General features: G+C 40.2%; 1 protein-coding gene across 1 annotated transcript in view; it reads left to right on the top strand.

The window, feature by feature from the left end:
• trdn (triadin) overlaps positions 1 to 21,618 on the top strand; it is a 426,623-nt gene that overhangs the window by 236,718 nt on the left and 168,287 nt on the right. The window contains exons 16-18 of the mRNA XM_060854831.1: positions 483 to 533; positions 7,395 to 7,436; positions 15,527 to 15,565. Coding sequence (XP_060710814.1) covers positions 483 to 533; positions 7,395 to 7,436; positions 15,527 to 15,565 — 132 coding nt within the window. The remainder of the gene's footprint in view (positions 1 to 482; positions 534 to 7,394; positions 7,437 to 15,526; positions 15,566 to 21,618) is intronic.

Here is a 21,618-nt window from a genome sequence, read left to right as displayed (position 1 = left end):
GTATGTGATTATGCAGTCAATAGAATAAATAGAATATTTTGTCTTGCTAAATAAAGTGGATGGAGCATTACTGCCGAACCTATGGGTTTTGAGAACAAAGAACAAAGAGAACAAAGAAAATTTACAGCCCAGGAACAGGCCCTTCAGCCCTCCAAGCCTGAGCCGATCCAAATGTACTGTCTAAACCTGTCGGTCAATTCCTAAGCAGCTGCATCCCTTTGCTCCCCACCTACTCATGCATCTGTCCAGATGCATCTTAAATGAATCTACTGTGCCTGCCTCTACCAGCTCTGCTGGCAATGCATTCCAAACGCCCACCACCCTCTGTGGGAAGTACTTATCGCATGTATCCCCCTTAAACTTTCCACCTCACACTTTGAAAGCATGGCCTCTCGCTATTGATTTAGTAAGACAATGGAGAATAGCCGTGGTTATTTCAAAATTTCCTGCTTTTTAAAAAAAAATATACTTTCCTTCTATAGAACCAGCAGAAGCTACAACTACAAAACAAAAAGCAGCCAAAGATGCATCAGGTAAATTCTGCATATTCTAAAAATTTCTTGGCATTTGGCAGGAATTAAAATACGATTATGCCATCTACTGGTCATAATAATTGGAAGAAATACAATATTGGTAATTTCTGTTAAATTGCACCATTTGCTGAAGGATATAAATAATTTGCAAGGGTAAAATCTAATAAATATAAAAGATGCATTTATGACATTTAATTTGCTTATTATTGTGGAAGAAAAGAAGCAAAGTGAGTAAACAAGGAAAAGACAATCAAGTTTGAAACAAGTCTCCACGCTATTGTTTCTACTAATCTCTTCATACAGTTTGCTGTTAATAGAACTTAGATTTGCAAAAATATTTATTATTTATTTATTATTATTTATTATTTAACTGTAGAAATGATTAATTAAGATCAACTGTTTAATATGAGAAAGTGAGGACTGCAGATACTGGAGATCAGAGTCAAAAAGTCTGGCACTAGAAAAGCACAGCCTGTCAGGCAGATTCTGAGAAGTAGGAGAATCAACGTTTCACACATAAGGTCTTCATCAGGAATTAAGAGATTATGCTTGAAACGTCGACTCTGCTGCTTCCTAGATGCTGCCTGATTGGCTGTGCTTTTCCAGCACCACACTATTTATTTAATAGAATAGTTGCATAAAATGCCTGGAATTTGGCCACCTGCTATAAAGAACAGAGGAGAATAGATCAATGGGAGCAGGTATAGACCATTCAGCTTTTTGAGCCTGTTCTGCCATTCAGTGATATCAAGCTTATCTGTTGTCTAACTCCATATACCTGCCTTTGACCCCCATTTCCTTGTATTTACCTGTGTTTATCAAAAATTCATTAACTCAGATTTAAGATTAACAATTGATTCAGCGCCCACTGCCATTGTGGAAGAAAGTTGTGTGGAGACAAACTGATTTCAGTGAAAGTGACCAGGAAGTTTTGGACTGATTGTCTTTTAAAAAAAAAACAATTGGTTCAATCGTGACTTCTTATGAACATATTATGTAGTTAGCCAGTCGTTACTTGTAATTGCAGTCATAGATGTTGATTCTCAACTCCTTCTGAAATGGGCCAGCAAATCATTCAGTTGTAGTACAAGATGGAGACCCACCATTTTTTGCAGGGTAATGAGGGAAGGGAAATAAATCCTTAACAATAACCTCATGATAGTAAAAATAATGCAAATATCAATCAGCCTGAAATATCGTGGTGGGTGGATTGAGCGTTAGAATTTGTGGCTTTGAAAATATTCGTCCATCCCAGGCAAATATGAATGCAATGGTATGTGGTTCCATTTGCTTGCAAGATCTTTCTGGAGGCAGATGGTAAAGAGGCCACTCCTGCAAGCTCCTTCCATTTAAAGATGTTGAGAGGATCCCTTAGGCTGCAGGCCCAGGCTCTCGTAGCAGCCACAGTTAGGCTTTTGGAGATGCTTTTGGTGCAACAACTAGTAATGTTGAAGGGTTGAATCCAGTAGGTCTGTCTGGAGTGGAGGGAAAACCCATTGGTGGAATCATGTGACCCATTCCTCCCTCAGGACACATTACTGGGGCATGGAGCTGCAATTCTATTGGCCATCCTATCTGCTACTAGGAAGCTGCCTCAACCCAGTTGGTGAGCCCAATGTTGTCTTCCTCAATATCCCCTCCCTGTTGGTTCTGTACTGTGGCCATTGTTCACACAACTTTGAGAATGTTGTTCAGAGGCAGTATCCTGTCAGGCTTTTCCTTTTTATCTCACCATCTACATCTTATTGAGGTTTTTTTGTGGCGTAATAAAAGTATAAAGAATGAACAAGAGTTGCCTCAGGTTTTTCTCTTAAATATGCACCTAATCTATATCTCTGCTATTGTATTAACTTCTCATCTGGCGAAGCCTCTCCTTCTGGCTATTGCCAACTTCTATTAATGTTGAACAAGAAGTAATAATGTTCTCTGATCAAGCATTAGTTTTGCAGAGTGGGACTTCATATGGTCAGGAAAAACAATGTATGGAGACTTGCAGCTATCCATTGCAGCTAGGAATGTACTCACCAGGTTCAGCAAGGGCCATGCTGGGTGAGACCAGGAAAGTAGTCAACAGGTGGGGATCATGGGAAGTAGAGTGAAAGGATTGGCTAGGGGTGGAGGAGATGAGATGACTTTTGCTGCTATCCTTCCTTTCTTTCTGATGCCAAGAAATCTAGCATTGAGATCAACTATGTGCCACCCATCAATGATTGAATTTGACAATCAGCAGATGTAGGATAATGATTTCAAGTAGAGGGTTGTACAAAAGCCTTCTTGCCCCTGACTTGTTAATAATAATATTGACCTCAAAATACATAGCATTGTTGGAGTGTAGATCCCTCAGATAACCAGAAAGTTGCAGAGTCAATGATTAAATACCACTGTGTATTGAAGAAATAGCCGTGCGTATTTGGTAAAATTATCTTGCATCACTTTTAAAATCGATAACTGTCATCTGCATAGGAAATGCAGCAGAGATTTTGACAAGAATACTTAACTAGTTGACGCCAACATTTTGAGACCAGGATTGATTGATAGAATTGCTTCTGAGCATGAAACACTATAATGGCTTTGGTTTCTGATTTCAGAGTTGAGAATGCTAAACTACCCAGTTTTATTTCATTTCAACAATGACAACATAAAGATGGTGACTTCTCTTATTTTTTTCCCATTCTGAGTGAGAAACCAATTTGCTCATCACTACCGTTACTTAGTGCGCTTACTGATTGAGTCACAGATTAGTTGATGTCACGGTCACAGGTAATTCTGGTACAGTAATCATCACTATAGTCTCCTCCTAACACAACACTGCTTTGAAGTCTTGACAAAAGCCAATTATTCATTTTCATCCTTCTCAAATAAGTTGCAATATCTGCCACATTTCCCATTATCATTCTCCAATATTCCCTGGCCATCATTCAATTGAGTGAATCTGCATTCTTCTGTTTCTATTCTTATCTATCTAATTAATACAAGAGAACGACCTACAGGGATTTCTTTCTCATTCCAACACTGTTACCTCTGGCATCCTACAAGGATTCATCCTTAGCACCCTTCTGTTTCTAATGCATAAGCTACCACTTAGTGATTTCAAGATGTTTGGATGTGCAAATGCTATAAGTTACTGACCACAAACTGGGAGTTGGACACTTGGATTAGCCTGGATAGGTCATTTTTGGCTAGAATAGAAATGATGAGCCAAATAACCTCTTTTCACCCTGTGGATTTTCTATAAAGGCGCACATCCTCTGGAGCAGATTTAAAGATGGGGCTAAGGTATGTACTGGCCAGTGGGTGCTGCACCCAACTCCCTATAACTTCATTTACCTCTGGAAGATTTCCACCATGAAGACAATCACAAAACATTTGTTCAAAGCCTCTGCTGTTTCTTTTGGTTTTTTTCCTAATCAACCTGTTCTGGAGCAGGTGGGACTTGAACTGGGCCATTTCTCACGTTGATGAACTGATAAAGGAAAACACACTGTAGATGTTAAGTACCACCTTTAGTTACTCATCTTCTATTCAAATCTTCATAAAAGCTCTTACTACCAGCTTCTATATTTTCTAGCTTTCTCGCACACTCCACTTTCTGCTCTTTTGTTAACTTTGAGTCATTCTTTGTTGGTTCTCTAAGGTTTGTTCTGACCTACCATTAATCCCTGCTGATTGATATAGTGCTTATTTTTCAACATAATCATATCCTAAATTGCCTTAACTATTCACTCTCAATGGAAATCTCTGACTTATGGCTGCAGTGTAAATCAGTGATCTGAAATGGTGCAGAACTTGCCAGTCTGTTTTTTTTCCCATTGGGATCTCTTCTCCACCTTTTGAACTTTCCTTTTTCTGATTCCATGTTCTAATGCCCCTCTAAACAGTCCATGTCCAGAGGTGATGGTCATTGGTGACTGTCTCCCAGTTGTTAGTGTTAAAGCCTGCCATCTTCTTGCTTGCAGGTGTCCTTATAGTGAAGGTTTGAACACACAGCAGATTTTGACCAAGTGGCCAGTTCATTGTAGTGAAGTTCTTTGAATGTACAGCCACCATCCATCTAATAAACATGGCAGAAGTAGCTCAGAAGTCATTTGGCTTAGCAATGCTTGCAGGCTAATGTAATTAGTATACACAAGAATCCCTGAAATTGTGACCTTGTCTTGTCGACAAATGTTGAGGATACATCTGAGACAGCAAAGGTGAGATCTGTTCAGCTCTCTCTGCTGCATAACAAATGTTGCCTTGGTCCTGTCACTGTAGAGGACTACAGAGGACACAGATGTGGTAGACTCGTGTATTGATATTTTTACAACACTTTCTGCTCGACTTGCACCTATTAACTACAGCATCATGTTGAGTACAGCATCAAGTGTAAATCATGTTGATTACAGCATCAAGTGACAGAATGCTTGAGATTGTAGAGCCTACATAGTGAAACTATCAACAACCTCTAGTGTCGCATAATCAGTACTGACAAATTGCATGACAGCAAGATCTTGAGCCATGCCTTTAATTTCCTGATGCCAATGGTCAAACCAAAAATGTTATTGACATGACAGAGGCTGTCCATTTCCGAGATTACAGCAGTTGTCTGATGAGGACATGGTGCACCTTTCAGTTTTTGATCTCAGGCAAATGACCCTGTAAAGTTTTCTGTCAGTTCTGGTATGCAAGTAGACATCAACTGTCGATGAATGAAATCGTATGACAGCAGCAACGAGAAGAGTATACTGGTGTCAGAACACAATTCTGTTTTGCCCCACTGCATATTTCAAAGGTTTCTGAAGATCTGATACTTGCCTGTCATGGCTGACTTTACCCACCATGTTGTCATGGAAACAGTAGATCACACAGAGCAGGTTTGGAAGACATTCAGCTTAAATAGACTGTCTTTACTGCTGTGGTTGAATGCCTTGGTTAGTTGGTAGCATATCTCCTATTACTGCTAGACTGATAAGATCATGTCAGTTGTGCACCTGCCAGCTCTGAAATCAGCATTTAGGATAGATACATTCAACCAAGATCAATAGTTTGATGAGGGCAACATGGACAAATATCTTACTCTAAACTGCTTGGCAGGGGGATTTGTTGATAATTGTTACAATTGTTGTGGTCACTGTTGTTTTTGCACGTGGCCATAATCATTGCATTAAGTAAATGGGGTACTGCTCCATCCCTCTAGCACAGACAGTTCATACAAATATAGCAGGAGTACTGGTTCACATTCCTTGATTACGTTAAGCAGTGTAATGTTAGCATAGACCCATGGCAAACGAGTCAACAATGTTATTAAGCATTGTAGATTTGATGTCTAGCTGTTCCACAAATTATTCCAGATGGGGGTGAGTAAATTCTTGTCCTTTCACTCCTAAGGCTGCTATAGCAAAATTTAAAGTGTTTAAACGGTTATGCTTTTTTAAAATTTAGTATATATTTGCCAATGTATGAAGCTAGATATGAAGTGCTAGAAAGCTAGAACAGAGTTTGTTTTAATTTAAAAATGACTCACTAAGTTAAAAGTATAAATATAATTACTGCCAAAACCCATCCTGAATACCATGAAAAATACACACATAAACACACAAAGAACATACACAGCAACACACCCGCACATGAGCACGCATATAAACAGACAGTTGCAGGATTGGGAAAGTGAAATTGAGGAAAAGTTAAAGTGCGTTTGTAATAAATATTCCGTGTTCCAGTGTGGATCATGAAATATTTTGTTTGTAGCCAAGCTGATTGTTCTTGTGGAGGTGATCCCTTTTCAACTGCAAGCTTCATCCAGAGTGGGTGATATGGCATTTAAAGTTCCTGTTACTTTTGAATTTTTTATCTGCGATGTATGCCAACTTCTAACTGAGTTAGAAACAAGCAGAAAGAATGCTGAAGTAACTTAGCAGATCTAGTAGAATCTGTGGAAATAAAAACATTTAACATTTCAGTATGTCTCTTCCTCAGAACAGAGATAGAGCTGAAGCTTGATAAAGGAGGCATGTTGACAGTGCCTCAGGATGATATCACTGCTAAATAAGCATATTCTTCCAGAGGCAGGAATGCCTCCTTTCTCTGTACAATGACACTACTTTGGAACTATCTATCTTGACAAGAGCTGTCAAGAACAGCTAAAAGTGTCGAGATGTGTTGCAACATGTCCAAACAGGTTGATTACAAATATTTCAAAGTGTTTATGTACATTTTTATGCATTACCTTCTCCACAGTTAACATCCTCAAAGAGCAGCTGACACTCTACAAAATGGTCCCTGACAATCTCCTTCACCCAAAGAATCTCTGGCCCCCACATTTCTGAGAGTTGTCTCCACTCTTCAAAGTGGTATCATAGCAATTTAAAAGAAATCCTCTGAGAACAGACTTGCTTTTTGCTGAGGTGATATCTGTGCTCTGGGTTCCAGACACCAAGGACTTAAAATCCAATTTCAGTGGAGGCAGCTGTTTGTTTAAATAAAAATCCAGGCTTCAAACTTAATGGAGGAACTTAACCCTTAGAATAACACATTTTCCTGAACAAAGGATTGGTTTTTCTTTGTCATAAACATGCTGTATCTTAATGTTGCATCTTTTGAATTAGTTTTTTGAATTGCTTGAACTGAATTTCAGAATTTTTATCTTGTAATATTTTACAGCAAATTGTATTGTGTGATAGTGAGATGTTCAATTTACTTACCAGGAAAAACTAACAATCTTAATAATGAGTATTTTTAATATGTCTGCCTGAAGAGGAATTTGCACCTGGTTATCAAGGTTCTAAGAAATGTTTCATAGATACCTCATATGCAAGGTAGAAGAAAAATGTTTTTTGCTGTTTGCAATGAATTAGTTTTTTTTCATTCTTCTTTCTTTTACAGTCAAACCTGCAGCAGCAGTGAAATCAGAGAAAGGTATTAAAGGTAGCTATGATAGTCTGGTTTTCTTATCATTCTAACAGTTACTTGAGCACACAAATTCTTAGGACTTGTTAGTAAAGGAAATAGATCTCACCAAACTTTATTTCATATATTTGCATGGACTTGTAATCAGATATGCTTCAAATACTTAAAGAATTTTACTGTTTCAGAATGTTGCCCATAGGCAGTACTGTAACAATATCAGAGAAATATCTTTTCACTTGAGGTCAAAATAATAGCACCAATATTACATATACATAACATTTATTGCATTGTTCTGTCATCCACAACAAACTATTCTATTTCATAGAAAGTTAATTCGCATTTTTAATACTAGTTATCTCCCTGTGCCAATAAGGTGTAATTTTTCTTCACTGCAAATAAATAATATATATTATAAAGTAACAGTTCCAGTTCTCTGGGAATAAATTGAAAATTGTTTGTCTCACAATGATGCATATTTAGCAGGCAATAATCCTGAATCCACTGTAAGAGAACAATCTCATTTTAATACAACATCCACTAGAGGGATTGGTAAGATAACATTGGTTAGGGCACCAATTAGTGTACTGCTTTTAAATTTTTGGAGAGTAATATAGATTGAACATTTTAAACCGAAGGGAGTACATCATGTAGATCAGTAAAATGATGCAAAGATAGGAATCAATGCTGCTGTCTGTTTCATCTGGGATTTTCCAATACTGTGAGAAGAACAAGTACAAAATACAGTGTCTCATGGAGAACTCCATCAGAGAGCAATGGTGTTGGGGCCAGATAGGACATACTTCCTTTTTTACAGTGCTAGCTACTGTATTCTGGCAAGTTAAAGGTCTAGCTTTTAAGTGTAGGTTCAGTGAATGAATTGATGAACGAGGTTAGGGGTGAGTGAATGACTGGATGGTGGGTTGCCAGTGAATGGTTAGGTCGGTGGTATAGGAAAAATATGTGGTCAGGTGTAGTCACAGTTACTTTTCAGATGAAGTGTGAAGTGTCTGAAGATGATTTCCCACTTGTGTTTTGTGAAACTGAACTGCACCAATGGAAAAAATGAAGTAGTCATATAGATGCACGTTACATGTTTACCAAGTAAAAATAACCTATGGTTTTAGTACTGTCACTTTTTACTCGAGGCAAGAGCTTTCTGAGCGACTGGCCCAAGAGTTAGACCCCAAGGAAAGTTCAGAAAATCGGCCACCATTTATGGACAAACTTCATACAAAAGGTGATCTGTTAAATGCATACAAGGCATGATTGAGCTTTGGTAAATTTAGAAATATGAACAGTTATTCCAAGAAGAGTATGTCTCAGTTTCCTGGAGGGACATATAAATCTAAAACAGACCAGTGGCTCTGGATTCTGAAGAGAAACTTGGTGGTCAAGATGTTTGTGGGGATGTACCAATGACAGGAAAAGTGATCTTGAATTTCTTCTTAGTTCTTTTAACATGATACTCCTAGGAATGTGAGTCCATCAATATGAAAAGTGCATTTTTACAGGGTGAAAAATTTCAAAGAGAAATATTTTTAATGCACTGAAAGAAGGAGACATTTATAAAGAAAGCTATGGAAATGAAAGAAATGTGTATTTGGGTTGAATGATACAGCAGAATATAGCATTCAGTTGAGTCCATTTTGGTGAAGGTAGGTTGCATTTATCTTAAAGCAGATATGGTAATGTTTCACTAGCGTCATAAACTGGAAGGCATCTTTATAATTCACATCAATGATTTTCTGTGGGAATCAGAGAGAACATATAGTAAAACTGGTGAATGAGACCTGTTTTATATACTTGAAAATAAAGTTTCAGTGTTAGTGCATGTTCATTTCCAAGCATTACGTTTTGTTCTGGTTTGTCCATCTGAGAAATACCTACTGAATTTAAACAATGTGTAATAAATAAAATAAAAAAGGAAGTTAAGATTGGAAATCAGGCTTCAAGGGCCTTTTAAGTTACATAGGCATAGACAGTAGTAGAATAAGTCAGGAGTGAGTGTTAATGACATCCCAAAGAACTGGGTCAGGTCCTCACATCACTTGGCATTCAGGGAAGAAACAGAACAATTAAGTTTGATTGGACAGTTAAATTGATTGTGCACTTATACCTAGCATTGGGTCCAGGGTAAGACCAAACAAGCATAAGACATTGGAGTAGAACTAGGCCATTTGGCCCACTGAGTCTGCTTCATCATTCAATTATGGCTGATAAGTTTCTCAACCCCATTCTCCTGCCTTTTCCCTGTGACCTTTGAGCCCCTTAACTGTCAAGAACCTATCTATCTCTGTCTGAAATATACTGAATGACCTAGCCTCCACAGCCTTCTGTGGCAATGAATTCCGAAGATTCACCGCTCTTTGGCTGAAGGACGTGTCTTCTCATCTCCATTCTGAAGGGTCTTCCCTTTACTCTAAGGCTGTGCCTTTGGGTCCTAGTCTCTTTTGCTAATGGAAACATCTTCCCAACATAGACACTGTTTAGGCCTTTCAGTATTCTGAAGTATTGGAACTGGATACTATGGTAAAATATGCTACTATTGAAGAAGACTTGGGAATGAATAATTACCAAAGGAATTGCATTCAGGAAAATGCACCCTCAAGTTTCCAGCTCAAGATTACCCAAAAAATACATAGTTTTTAACTGTGCTGCATGTGCCAATATTCTTCACAGCTATTGGAGTGCAGCAGTGTTTAACACATTGTTGATTAGATTAGGTTACTTACAGTGTGGAACCAGGCCCTTCAGCCCAACAAGTCCACACCGACCCACCGAAACGCAACCCAGCCAGACCCATTCCCCTACATTTGCCCCTTCACCTAATACTAACGGCAATTTAGCATGGCCAATTCACCTAATCTGCACATTTTGGACTGTGGGAGGAAACCAGAGCACCCGGAGGAAACCCACGCAGACACAGGGAGAATGTGCAAGCTCCACACATACAGTTGCCTGAGACGGGAACTGAACCCGGGTCTCTGGTGCTGTGAGGCAGCAGTGCTAACCACTGTGCCACCGTGCTGCCCACAGAATGGTACAAATGGTACAGAATAAATGTTTTCCATTAATTTGGGAAGCCAAGAAAACAAGTGGAGTGAACATATCTTAGCTGCTGAAACATTGGGAGAAAGTGAGGACTGGAGATGCTGGCGATCAGGGTCGAGAGTGTGTTGCTGGACGAAGGGCTTATGCCTGAAACATTGATTCTCCTCCTCAGATGCTGCCTGACCTGCTGTGCTTTTCCAGCAACACACTCTTCTGAAACACTGGCACAAGTTGAAGCTATAGATACAAACATATTTGGATGTAGGTTTGCTCACTGACCTGGAAGGTTCATTTCCAGATGTTTTGTTACCCTACTAGGTAACATCTTCAGTGGGCCTAAGGTGAAGCAATGCTGAAAATTTCTGCTTTCTATTTATTTCTTTTTCTAAATAGAAAGAAAAAATTTTCAGTATTGCTTTCTCTTCTATTTCTATTAAATAGAAAGCAGGAAGTTTCAGCATTGCTTCGCCTGAGGCCCACTGAAGATGTTACCTAGTAGGGTAACGAAACGTCTGGAAATGAACTTTCCAGCTCAGCGAGCAAACCTACATCCAAAACCCAACCTGAGCTACAAATCTTCTCAAAACTCGCTAATACAAGTATGTATTTCTTCAGTATTCAAATGGAAATCCCATACAAGGGGTAATCTGAGAAAAGCTTGCCCACTAAATTTTGTGGATAGCTATTCTGTTTAGGACAATGTACATTTGACCTAAGTTATCACTGAGAAGGGTTGAAGATTGACTGGGCTAATATTTGCTTCCTTTTCATTAGTTTGTTCAAGGATTATATGTATGCTTTCACAAGTTCTATTAAAAGAGAAGTGGAGAATTTATTAACTTATCAAATAATTGTGATTGATCAATTAATTAATTGACTGCATGGTTTTTAATTCAATCATGGGCACTAAGTAGAGCAAATTCCATCATACTCCTGACTTTTACCTTGTAGATAGTGGACAGGCTTTGGGAAATCAGGAGGTGGAGTTACTCAATGCAAGGTTCATAGCCTCTGACCAACTCTTGTTGTCACAATATTTATATGACTAGACTTGTTCAGTTTCTGGTCAATAGTAGCCCACAGGATGTGGACAATAGGGGATTCTATGATGGTGATGCGATTGAATGTCAAGGAGTGAAGGTTAGATTCTCTCTTCTTGGAGATGGTCGTTGCCTGGTACTTGTATGGCGTGCATGTTAATGAAGGAACAGGTGATACTGGTGCCTAGCAGCTGCTTTAAGGTTAGTTAATAAACTGTACCCACAAAGAAAGGTTGCTTTTTTTCTATCACATTGACTGGCTTCAATTGTAAGGAGAGACTTGAGACACTGGGACTGTATTGGAGCGAAGATGGCTAAGATAATATTTGTTTTAATTAGTGAAGTGGAAAGACGTTCGTCTGTTTGGGAAATCATTAATAAGGAAGGTAGACTCTAAAACTGTGAGTAGGAATGAGGAGAGATATTGGGAGACATCTCTTTACACAATATATTTTTGCGTAGTGCATGAATATTATGCCAAAAGCACTGGACAAATTTTCCAGAAGAAGAAGAGTAATTATTTGACATGCAAGATACAAGGCTACAGGAACTGAGTAGACAGTGCGATTGATTTAGGTTGGGCTAATTAATAGTATGTGGAATGATGGGCTGAATAATCAGCTGTTAACATAATTTTTTTTAATGGTATTGCACAATTAACATTTTGACTGCTATTATGTTAGTATATATCGATATTAATGTTTTTCTAAATTGCATATTCTAAACCTTTTTTTTGAGTGACAGTATGTACTGTAAAGTGAAATTGTAATTTCTGATAATGGATTTAACTACATCTTAAGGATAGTTTCTTCTAAATTTAATGACAAATCCAGAAACAGCATTTGACCTTACACATTAAATAGAAGAGTTGAAATTCTCTGGAGTGGGTAGTAACATAGCATCAACGTGACCCTGCATGTGTAATTATAACATGGTGTGCAACAAGTTTAAAAAATTTCCATGGGATCCTTTAACTCAAGTGATTATGTTATGTAGATGCTTCTACCTGTAATGTGTGAACATCTAGGAACTTAGGAAAAGAAAATAAATTCTGAAGTAAGACAATCAACTGAGTACATGCACTTGCAACACCATTCAACATTGCCATACCATTTCAATGCCATATTCCTGCTCCCTTGTCATACCCTTTGACACCTTTTAGGTCCTTGAAATCTATTTCTTTTTAATTGTATGATGACTCCTCCACAGACTTCTGTTTTTGTGAATTCCACTGTTTCACCACCCTTTGAGTGAGAAAATGTCTCCTTACCTAAGTGCATCCTGAGATCATCATCCCTTGTTGTGGAAACCCTGCATCCAGTCTGTACAATCTTGTCAGAGTTTAAAATGTGTCAGTACTCTACTGAATACAGACCCGTGAATCCAATCTGTCCTCCTATGACAAACCTACTATCACATGAATCAGCCTGGTGACCGTGCATCCCACTTCCTCGCTGGCAACTATGTCCTCCCTTAGATAAGGAGACCAAACTTTCACACAGTAGTCCAGGTTTGGTCTCTCTGAGGCCATGTACAATGCTAGTAAGACCTCACTGCTACTGTAATCTCACCTTCTTGCAAAGAAGAACAATGTATGATTTGCTTTTCTAACTGCTGCTGCACCTGCGTGTTTGCTATCAGTGACTGGTCAACAAGAACACCCAGATCCCTTTGTAAATCAACCTTTCCCAAATTATCACTATCTATTGACAATTAAACCTTGTGTATTCCACTCTCCACTATTCAATCTGTGATACTCGGCCAATGTTTCTAATCAAAGCTGGCATCAAGAGTTGGCCCATTTTCCAATGTCATTGTCTCACTTCCAGCCTATTATTTCCTTCCCAGAGTATTATCATTGGGTTGGTGAGGATGAACTGGAGAAGAGACACCTAGGGGTTCGAGTACATTGCTCTTTGAAATTTGCATCACAGATAGACAGGATGGTTTAGAAGATGTTCAACACACTTGCCTTCATTGCTCAGACCGTGGAGTATAAGAGTTGGGATATCATATTGACCTTGTACAGAGCTTGGTGGACCCACTTGTGGAGCACTGTGTACAGTTCTGGTTGCCCTGCTATAGGAAATGCTATTATTAAATTGGACAGGGTCAGAAAAGATTTACCAGAACATTACCAGGATTGGAGAATTTGAGTTATAAGGAAAAGCTAGAACTCTTTTTACTGGAGTATAGGAGGTTGAGGGGTGACCTTATAGCAGTTTATAAAATCCTGAAAGGCACAGATAAGGTGAAGAGAAAGGTTTTTCCTTATGTGGGAGAGTTCAAAACAACGAGGCATATTTTAAAGGTGAGAGGAGAAAGATTTGAAAGGAACCTGAGAGGTTACTTTTTCACACAGAGGCTGGTTCATATAGTGTCACAAACTGCCAGAGGAAGTGATAGGTGCAGGTACAGTTACAACATTTAAAAGACATTTAGGATAGGTAAACAAATAGGAAAGGTTTACAGGGGCACAGGCCAAATGCAGGCAAGTGGGACGAGTTTAGTTTGAGAAACTTGGTCGGCATGGACTAGTTGGAGCGAAGGGTCTGTTTCTGTGCTCTATGACTCTATGCTGCCTCCAAACCAAGCTCATGTTGAAATTGAAGGTCAATGTCATGGCAGGCAATTTAAAATGCCCATTGCCATTCCCTGGGATATTAGCGTTAGTTGGTGGATAAACATTAACGCCCTGAACAGCTACCCCTCTTCATTTCTTTAAAATCTACCCAGCCCTATCTCACAATCATATCACCACAAACCTCTTGCTGCTTCTATGTCTCCTTACACTCCATGAATCTCCCTACTTTCTCACATGCCTATGCACCATTTCACCTCACCCTCATACACCTCCATAGTCTTATATCCTCCATTTCCACATTGACCCTTACTCTGTCTCCTATCTCTATATCTCTAACGCCTCACCACTCTGTACCCATTCTTCATCTATATAACTTCACCCCACTCCCCTAACTCTTGAAAGCCCTTTGCTCACACATCTTTATGCCCCCATATCAGTCCTCACTACCCATTCATCTAATAGCCACAATTTTCAGTGAATTTATAAAATGATTTGGATTCTCATAAACTGATGTTGTGGTTACTTTTAATAATTTACTACAGGAGTCTTGAGCTTATCAATTGTTTATTCAGGTGTACACAAGGAGTGTATTCCAGGGAAGGTTAGACTAACTCTGACAGTTTCCCCTTTTGGACCTTAGTCTAGGCCCAAGTTAATTAATACAGTGCTTACACTCCTTTACACTCCTCCACACTTCAATACTGACGAGGTATCCAGCTCAGGGTTGTAAACGTGCTGCACCAGACCATCAGTACAAATCAGCTCTTTAATGTAGACCTCTGACCTAACACACTGTTGTCCAATGTCCAAATCCCAACTACGATTTTCTGTGTGGCCTCCTAATGTGATAAATCACACATGTTAGATACAAAATTATTACAACTAGGCATGATCAGAACGAGGGAGATGATTCAAATTCATGGGCATATATGCATATTTGCTAACCAATTCCATACATTCTCAGACATGATGGTACATTCTATATAACCTGTGTGGTTAGATACGACTCTGGCCTGTTTCTGGAGTCTATAAAATGTTTGATACACTCTCTGTGTTCATCTTAGATTAATGTGAGGTATTTGGGCAATTGTGGGGTAACATGGAGGAACCGATTGAGTCAGGGTACCTTTTATGCTTTCCACAGCTTGAGCATTAACTGTTCTTTATGTATTTCAATCTCTCTTCATCTTTCTGGCATTTGTGGATGAAAGTACACTGATTGTAGATGAGGCATGATGTTCTCCCATGTTGCCCAATGGTGCAGCTCAATGTATCAACTGTTTTAATATTGCATGCCTGTAGGCCACACAGAATAGTTACTGAACAAAAATTTGTTTTTGCTGTTTTTATAAAGGTTATATTTTATGCCAATTGCAATAATGCACATGAAGATTGCTTCAAAAAAAAGCTAAGCTGCTATTCTCATTTTATAGAGAAAGAGAAGAAAAAGAAACCTGCTGTTGCTGACAAAGGTAAAGCATCTACAGGACTGATCTGTTGCTTTTTGTTTTAAAGATGGAAAGTGAGATGGAAGGGAAGCATTTATTGCCCAATACAGTTGCACTGAAGAAGAATGAACCATAGCAATCTGTGTGGATTCAGGAATTTTGACATAATGAGGATAAAGATGCAATAATACACTCCAAAGTAGGCCCACTCCCACAGCTAAAAAAGGACAAGTCTGTTCTAAAAAAAGCAAAAAGGAGAAAACAATGTCTGTGAGCCAAAACTCTAGGAAAAAGAATAGTAGCTGGTGACTTCTCACATCTATTACATTTCTTGTCGATAAAATTGGATTGCAGACACCATAGACTGAAGATAGAATTTCCATTTAGATTACAATCAACTTGGATTTGAGTCTTTAGAATGAGATCATTATCCGTTTTTCAGTTTTCATAAACTAGTTTTCGGCGGTACTTGTATGTGGAAACTGTCAGGCTCCCAAGAACTTCTACTAACAAGAGAATTACCATTACAGTATCTTGCAGTTTCCTCTGTTTTCTTTACTAACTCCTTAAAACAGAATTCCAAGTTGCTATAGAACCAAGATCATAGTAACCTCCCTGCTGCCATCCCCCAAGGTTTTGAAAAGCCAAGTTTTCCAAAAATTTAAACAATAAACCACATCTCTTGTCACATTGAAATCTTAACTTGACTTATTTTTTTGCCGAAGTTACTTGAGACTTCTGTGAAAAACAGGTGGCATCGGTACTCTGCACATGTTGACACATCATGTTTGATCCAGAAAATGATTAAGCCATTCCATATCTTTCAAATTTTCCACATAGCCCTTAAATATTAACCTGTATTCCCAAGGTACCTTCATCCCTGGGGAATGAAGTATTATTTCTAAATTTCTAAATTATGATGTAGATGTGAAAATATACTGATGAAAGCTCAAAACTTACTTACATTCATCCATCTTCATTCACACATTACCTACAACATCTATGTAACTTGTCACCTTAATGTTCACTCTATTCCCACAATCATTACACTTTAATATTGTATGAAGAATGATATTATCCTCTTCAGCAAGATTAACAATTTTTTTGGCTTCTAATTGTGTTACATTTTCTTTTGAGGTGTTCCTACGTATTGTATGTTATCTGTGTAAATCACACAATTAAAAACACTAGCTATCATTTGTTTTGTAAATCTTCAGGAAGTGGCTGGAGTGTTTTAAAATATCATTAAGACTTGAAATCGATAAAAACTTATCTGGAATAACAATAACTGATATTTTCTTAGCTGTTGATGTCAAAATTATTTGCCAATATTCTTTCAATAAATCAATCTTTGTAAAGAATGTGGGACTGCCAACACAATCAAAACATTCTTCTAACCGAGGAATTGGGTACAAGTCTGTTTTCATTACTGCATTTATTTTCCTGTAATTTGTGCATTATCTAGTCGACCCATCAGGTTTAGGAACTGATACTACTGGAGAACTCCAACTACTTTGATAAGAGTTAGGAATACATATTTGTAGACTCTGAAAAACTGGAATGACAGACCTTGATGGCCCAGATTTGCCAAGTATTGTCATCACAGTAAAAAATTTATTAAAGTGCACAAATGTTCCCAATTTAGCTGTCTGTTTAGACCTGAGCAAATGGCGCATGTCTCTGTACCAGATTTCTGTACTTAGCATGAATTGTTCCTTATTGCAAATTAATAGACTCTGACTACAGGTCAGCAATTATAAAGAGTTAATAAAAAAAAGGATTTTGGAGATCTGCAGCAAAGTCAGAAATTGCTGGAGAAACTCAGCAGATCTGGCAGCATGTGTGGGGAGAAAGCAAAGTTAGTATTTTGAGTCCGCTGACTCTTCTTCAGAACTCAAGCTGTGCTATCCCGTATAGCTACTGTCCCGTCCTTCCAGTTAGTTGTGGTCATGGATTAGGAACTTAGTGTCAAAGGGGCCTTAATGATTTTCTTCAGTGAATATTGCAGATGTTGTATACTGTCGCTGCTGAGCATTGGTGGTAGATCGAATGAAGTTTTGTGGATGTGGTGCTAATCAAGTGGGTTGCTTGTCCTGATTGTCCAGGATGGTGTCAAGCTTCTTGAATGTCATTGGACTACACTCATTCAGACAAGTGAGGAAGAGAATCATCGAATCCTGACAGTGTGGAAACTGGCCATTTGGCCCATCGAGTTTCCACTGACCGTCTGAAGAGCATCTCACTCAGACTCACCCCCACCCTATCGCTTGTAACTCTCCATTCCCCATGGCCAATCTACCTAGCCTGCACATCCCTGGACACTGTGGACATTTTAACATAGCTAATCCAACTAAACTGTGCATCTTTGGACTCTGAAATACTCCCTCATATTCCTATCTTATGCCCTGTAAATGGTTTTGGGAATCAGCAGATGGGTTATTTGCTGCAGTATTCCTAGCCTCTGACCTGCTCTTGTAGTCACTGTGTTTATGTGCTGGATCCAGTTGTGTTTCTGGTCAATGGTAACCCCAGAATGTTGACACTGGGGAAATTCAGTAATGGTGATACGATTGAATTGTAAAAGTGATGGCTAGATTTTCTGTCGTTGGAGATGCTCATTGTCTGCCATTTATGTGGTACAAATGTCATTTGTCACTTGCGAGTCTAAACCTGGATATTGTCCAGGTCTTATTGTATTTGACTGTGGACTGCTTTATTATTTGAAGTACTGAACATTCTATAATCATCAACTCACATCCCCACTTATGACAGCAGATGCAAGGAAGGTCAATGATGGAGCAAATAAATATGGTTAGCCCTAGGAGACTATTCTGAGGAACTCTCACAGATGTATCCTGGAGCTGAGATGACTGATTTCCAACAACCACAACAATCTTGTTTGTGTTGTTTATGACTCAAAACAATGGAGACTTTTCTGTATAATTCCCATTGGCTCCAGTTTTGCAAGGGCTCACTGTTACGGCCAGTCACTCTTACCTTACCTCTGGAATTCAGATCTTTTGACCACGTTTGAACTAAAGCTGTAATGAGATCAGCAGTTCAGTGGCCCTGATGGAAACCAAACTGAGCAGGTCATTGTCCAGGATCAAGAGTGGAGCTTCGAGTCATCAGAGCAAGTGGAGATCATCGCTGGATTGTGATTGGACGTTGGAAGATCGTTTGGTTGTGCTGATCTGCTCTTGGTGGATCTTCATGCTGGCTTTGGCCTAATGCCAATTCAGGTACCAGCCAACATCAGAGCTATGGCCTCAGCAGCAGCCTGCAGACCAGGCCAGGGCATTCACAACACAGTCAGGGTGACTGAAGAAGGTGGAAGATCATGCACCTGTCGATCAGACAGTGTTTGTTAAGAAGGTTTTGCTGGAGTGCTGTGGGTTTCATGCAAGCCAGTGTTCTTTTCTTACTCGATCTCTCTATGCAAAGAAATGGAACGTTGGACCATTTGTACAGATCATCAAAATATTTTATGAATAAAGTATATTTTTGAAATAAAAAAAAGCTCTTCCCCGATGGGGATGTGCTGAAGCTTGGGGCAGCTGCCGCCAAGGCGCGGTGGGGAAAGACCACTGTGTAACGTCTGCCTGTCAAAGAACAGGGGGCCCATGCAGTAAGTGGGCTCCGCTCACCCCCCAGCTAAATATATGGATAGTAAACAGACAGACCTGCATATACAAATGATTACTGAATTTCTGTATGCAAAGAAATGGAATGTTTACGTATGTATGGCATGACCAATTGCACAGATCATCAAAATATTTTATGAATAAAGTATATTTTTGAAATAAAAAAAAGTGTTCTTCTCCGACTACTGCCTCCTGCTGGCCGACTGTCACCTACAGGATGAGCAGCGGGCGGGTAAGGGAATGTGGAAGCTGAACACCAAGCTGGTGACCCTGGAAACATTGAGGAGCTCAAGAGTGATTACACAGGTTGGAGAACCGTGAAGCCCCTGTTTGAGTCTCCAGTGGACTGGTGGGAAACAGTAAAAGGGAACATCAAGAGGTTCTTCATCCTCAAAGGTGTTCAGAAGGTGAGAAAGAGGCGGTGAAAACTGTCCCAGCTTCAGGAAAGTATGCAGAACCTGCTCCTGCTGCAGATGATGGGGGTTGATGTCCCGGAGGACCTCAAGGAGGTGAAGGGCCTGCAAGCCTCACTCTTTGCCTCAGAGGCCTCCAAGATAATCTTCCAGTCCAGGGTCTGCTCCATGGAACAGGAGGAGACATGCTCACGTTTCTTCTTCCAGAAGGTGCATAAAGAGAGCTCTGTGCTCAGCAGCCTGAAGGAAGAAGATGACTCGGTAACATCATCTCAGGCTGACGTCATGAGGATCAGCAAATCCTTCTATGCCAATCTGTACAACTCAAAGCCAACCGACAGTGCAGCCTCCCAGTCATTCCTGTCCTCTATCAGGGAGGTCTTAGACGACAGAACACGGGAGAGGCTGGACCATCTGCTATCTCTGGACGAGCTGACCAAGGCCCTCGAGTCCTTCGTAAAGACTAAAACTCCCGAAAGGGATGGCTTACTGGTCAAGCTGTATTCTATTCTGTGGGACTTGATTGGCCAGGACCTGCTGGAGGTGTATGTCAGTATGCATTATGACAGGTAACATGAGTGAATCCATGAGGAAAGGCATCATCCCCCTCATCTACAAGCGGAAGTGGGAGAGGGAGGAAATCAGAAATTGGAGACCAATCTCACTATTAAATGCGGATTACAAAATCTTGGCAAAGGTCATTGCCAACCGGGTCAGGTCTGCTCTGGGATCGGTGATTCACCCTGACCAAACCTGTGCTGTACCGGGCAGGAAGATCGCTGAGAGTCTCGCCCTCCTTAGGGCTATGATTGCCTACATGCAGGGCAGGCAGCTGAACTCCTGCCTCATCAGCCTGGACCAGGAGAAAGCCTTTGACAGGATATCACATACGTATATGAAAAATGTTCTCTTCAAATAGGCTTTGGGGAGGGAATCTGGAATTAGATCAGACTACTCTACACCAACATTGTCAGTGCAGTCTCATTCAATGGATGGGAAACAGATAGCTTCCCAGTCAGATCTGAAGTCAGGCAGGGCTTCCCTCTCTCTCCTGCCTTGTTTGTGTGCTGCGTAGAGCCATTTGCCTAATCCATCAGGGAGGATGCGAGCCTGAGAGGGGTGACTATTCCTGGCAGCAGGGGCCTGCAGATTAAGGCCTCCCTCTACATGGATGATGTCGCCATTTTCTGCTCGGATCTGCTGTCCGTGCATATGTGCATATATGACCAGTTCGAACGGGCCTCAAGGGACAAGGTAAATCGAGGCAAGAGCGAGGCCATCCTCTTTGGGAACTGGGCTGACCAATCCTCCATCCCCTTCACCGTCAGGCCTGACCACCTGAAGGTGCTGGGTATTTGGTTCGGAGAAGCTGGGACGTGTACCAAGTCTTGGGGGGAGTGTATCAAGAAAGTGAGGCAGATGGAAGCTACAGTCGCTCTCTATCACAGGTAAAAACCCGGTTATCAGACGTGAGGACTGTCAGTGTTGTTATATGTGGCACAGGTCTGGCCTATTCCCAGAACCTGTGCCATCACAGTCACCTGGGCCATCTTCCATTTTGTATGGAGATCAAATATGGCCAGGCTCCGAAGGGACTCGCTGTACAAAGCTCTGGGAAACGGGGGAAAAAGCACACCAAATTTCACCCTCACCCTGATGGCCGCCTTTGTGTGTGGCTGCATCAAGTTGTGTGTGGATCCCCGGTACGCAAACACCAAGTGCCACTACGTACTGAGGTTCTACCTGTCCCCAGTGTTGCGAAGTTTAGGCCTGGCCTCGCTGCCACGGAATGCGTATCATCTGTCCTTCATGGAGAAATTTATGAAGAAAAACACCTTTGACCACAAGTCCATCAGGAAGTGGTCAGCATGTAGTTTCCTTGAGACCCTTCGGGAAAAGGAGAGGGTGGATCCTTTCAAGCGGTTCCCTGGGCAGACTGTCAAAGTCACCAAAACTTTGCAACAAGCACCAAGACATGGCTTGGCTGATAGTGAGAAGGGCTCTGCCTGTGAGATCCTTT

This window comes from Hemiscyllium ocellatum, chromosome 3 (genome assembly GCF_020745735.1).
Source record: "Hemiscyllium ocellatum isolate sHemOce1 chromosome 3, sHemOce1.pat.X.cur, whole genome shotgun sequence".
In the NCBI taxonomy this organism is placed as follows: domain Eukaryota; kingdom Metazoa; phylum Chordata; class Chondrichthyes; order Orectolobiformes; family Hemiscylliidae; genus Hemiscyllium; species Hemiscyllium ocellatum.
The sequence above is the reverse complement of the archived record's forward strand: the minus strand, read 5'-3'. Positions and strand labels throughout refer to the sequence as shown.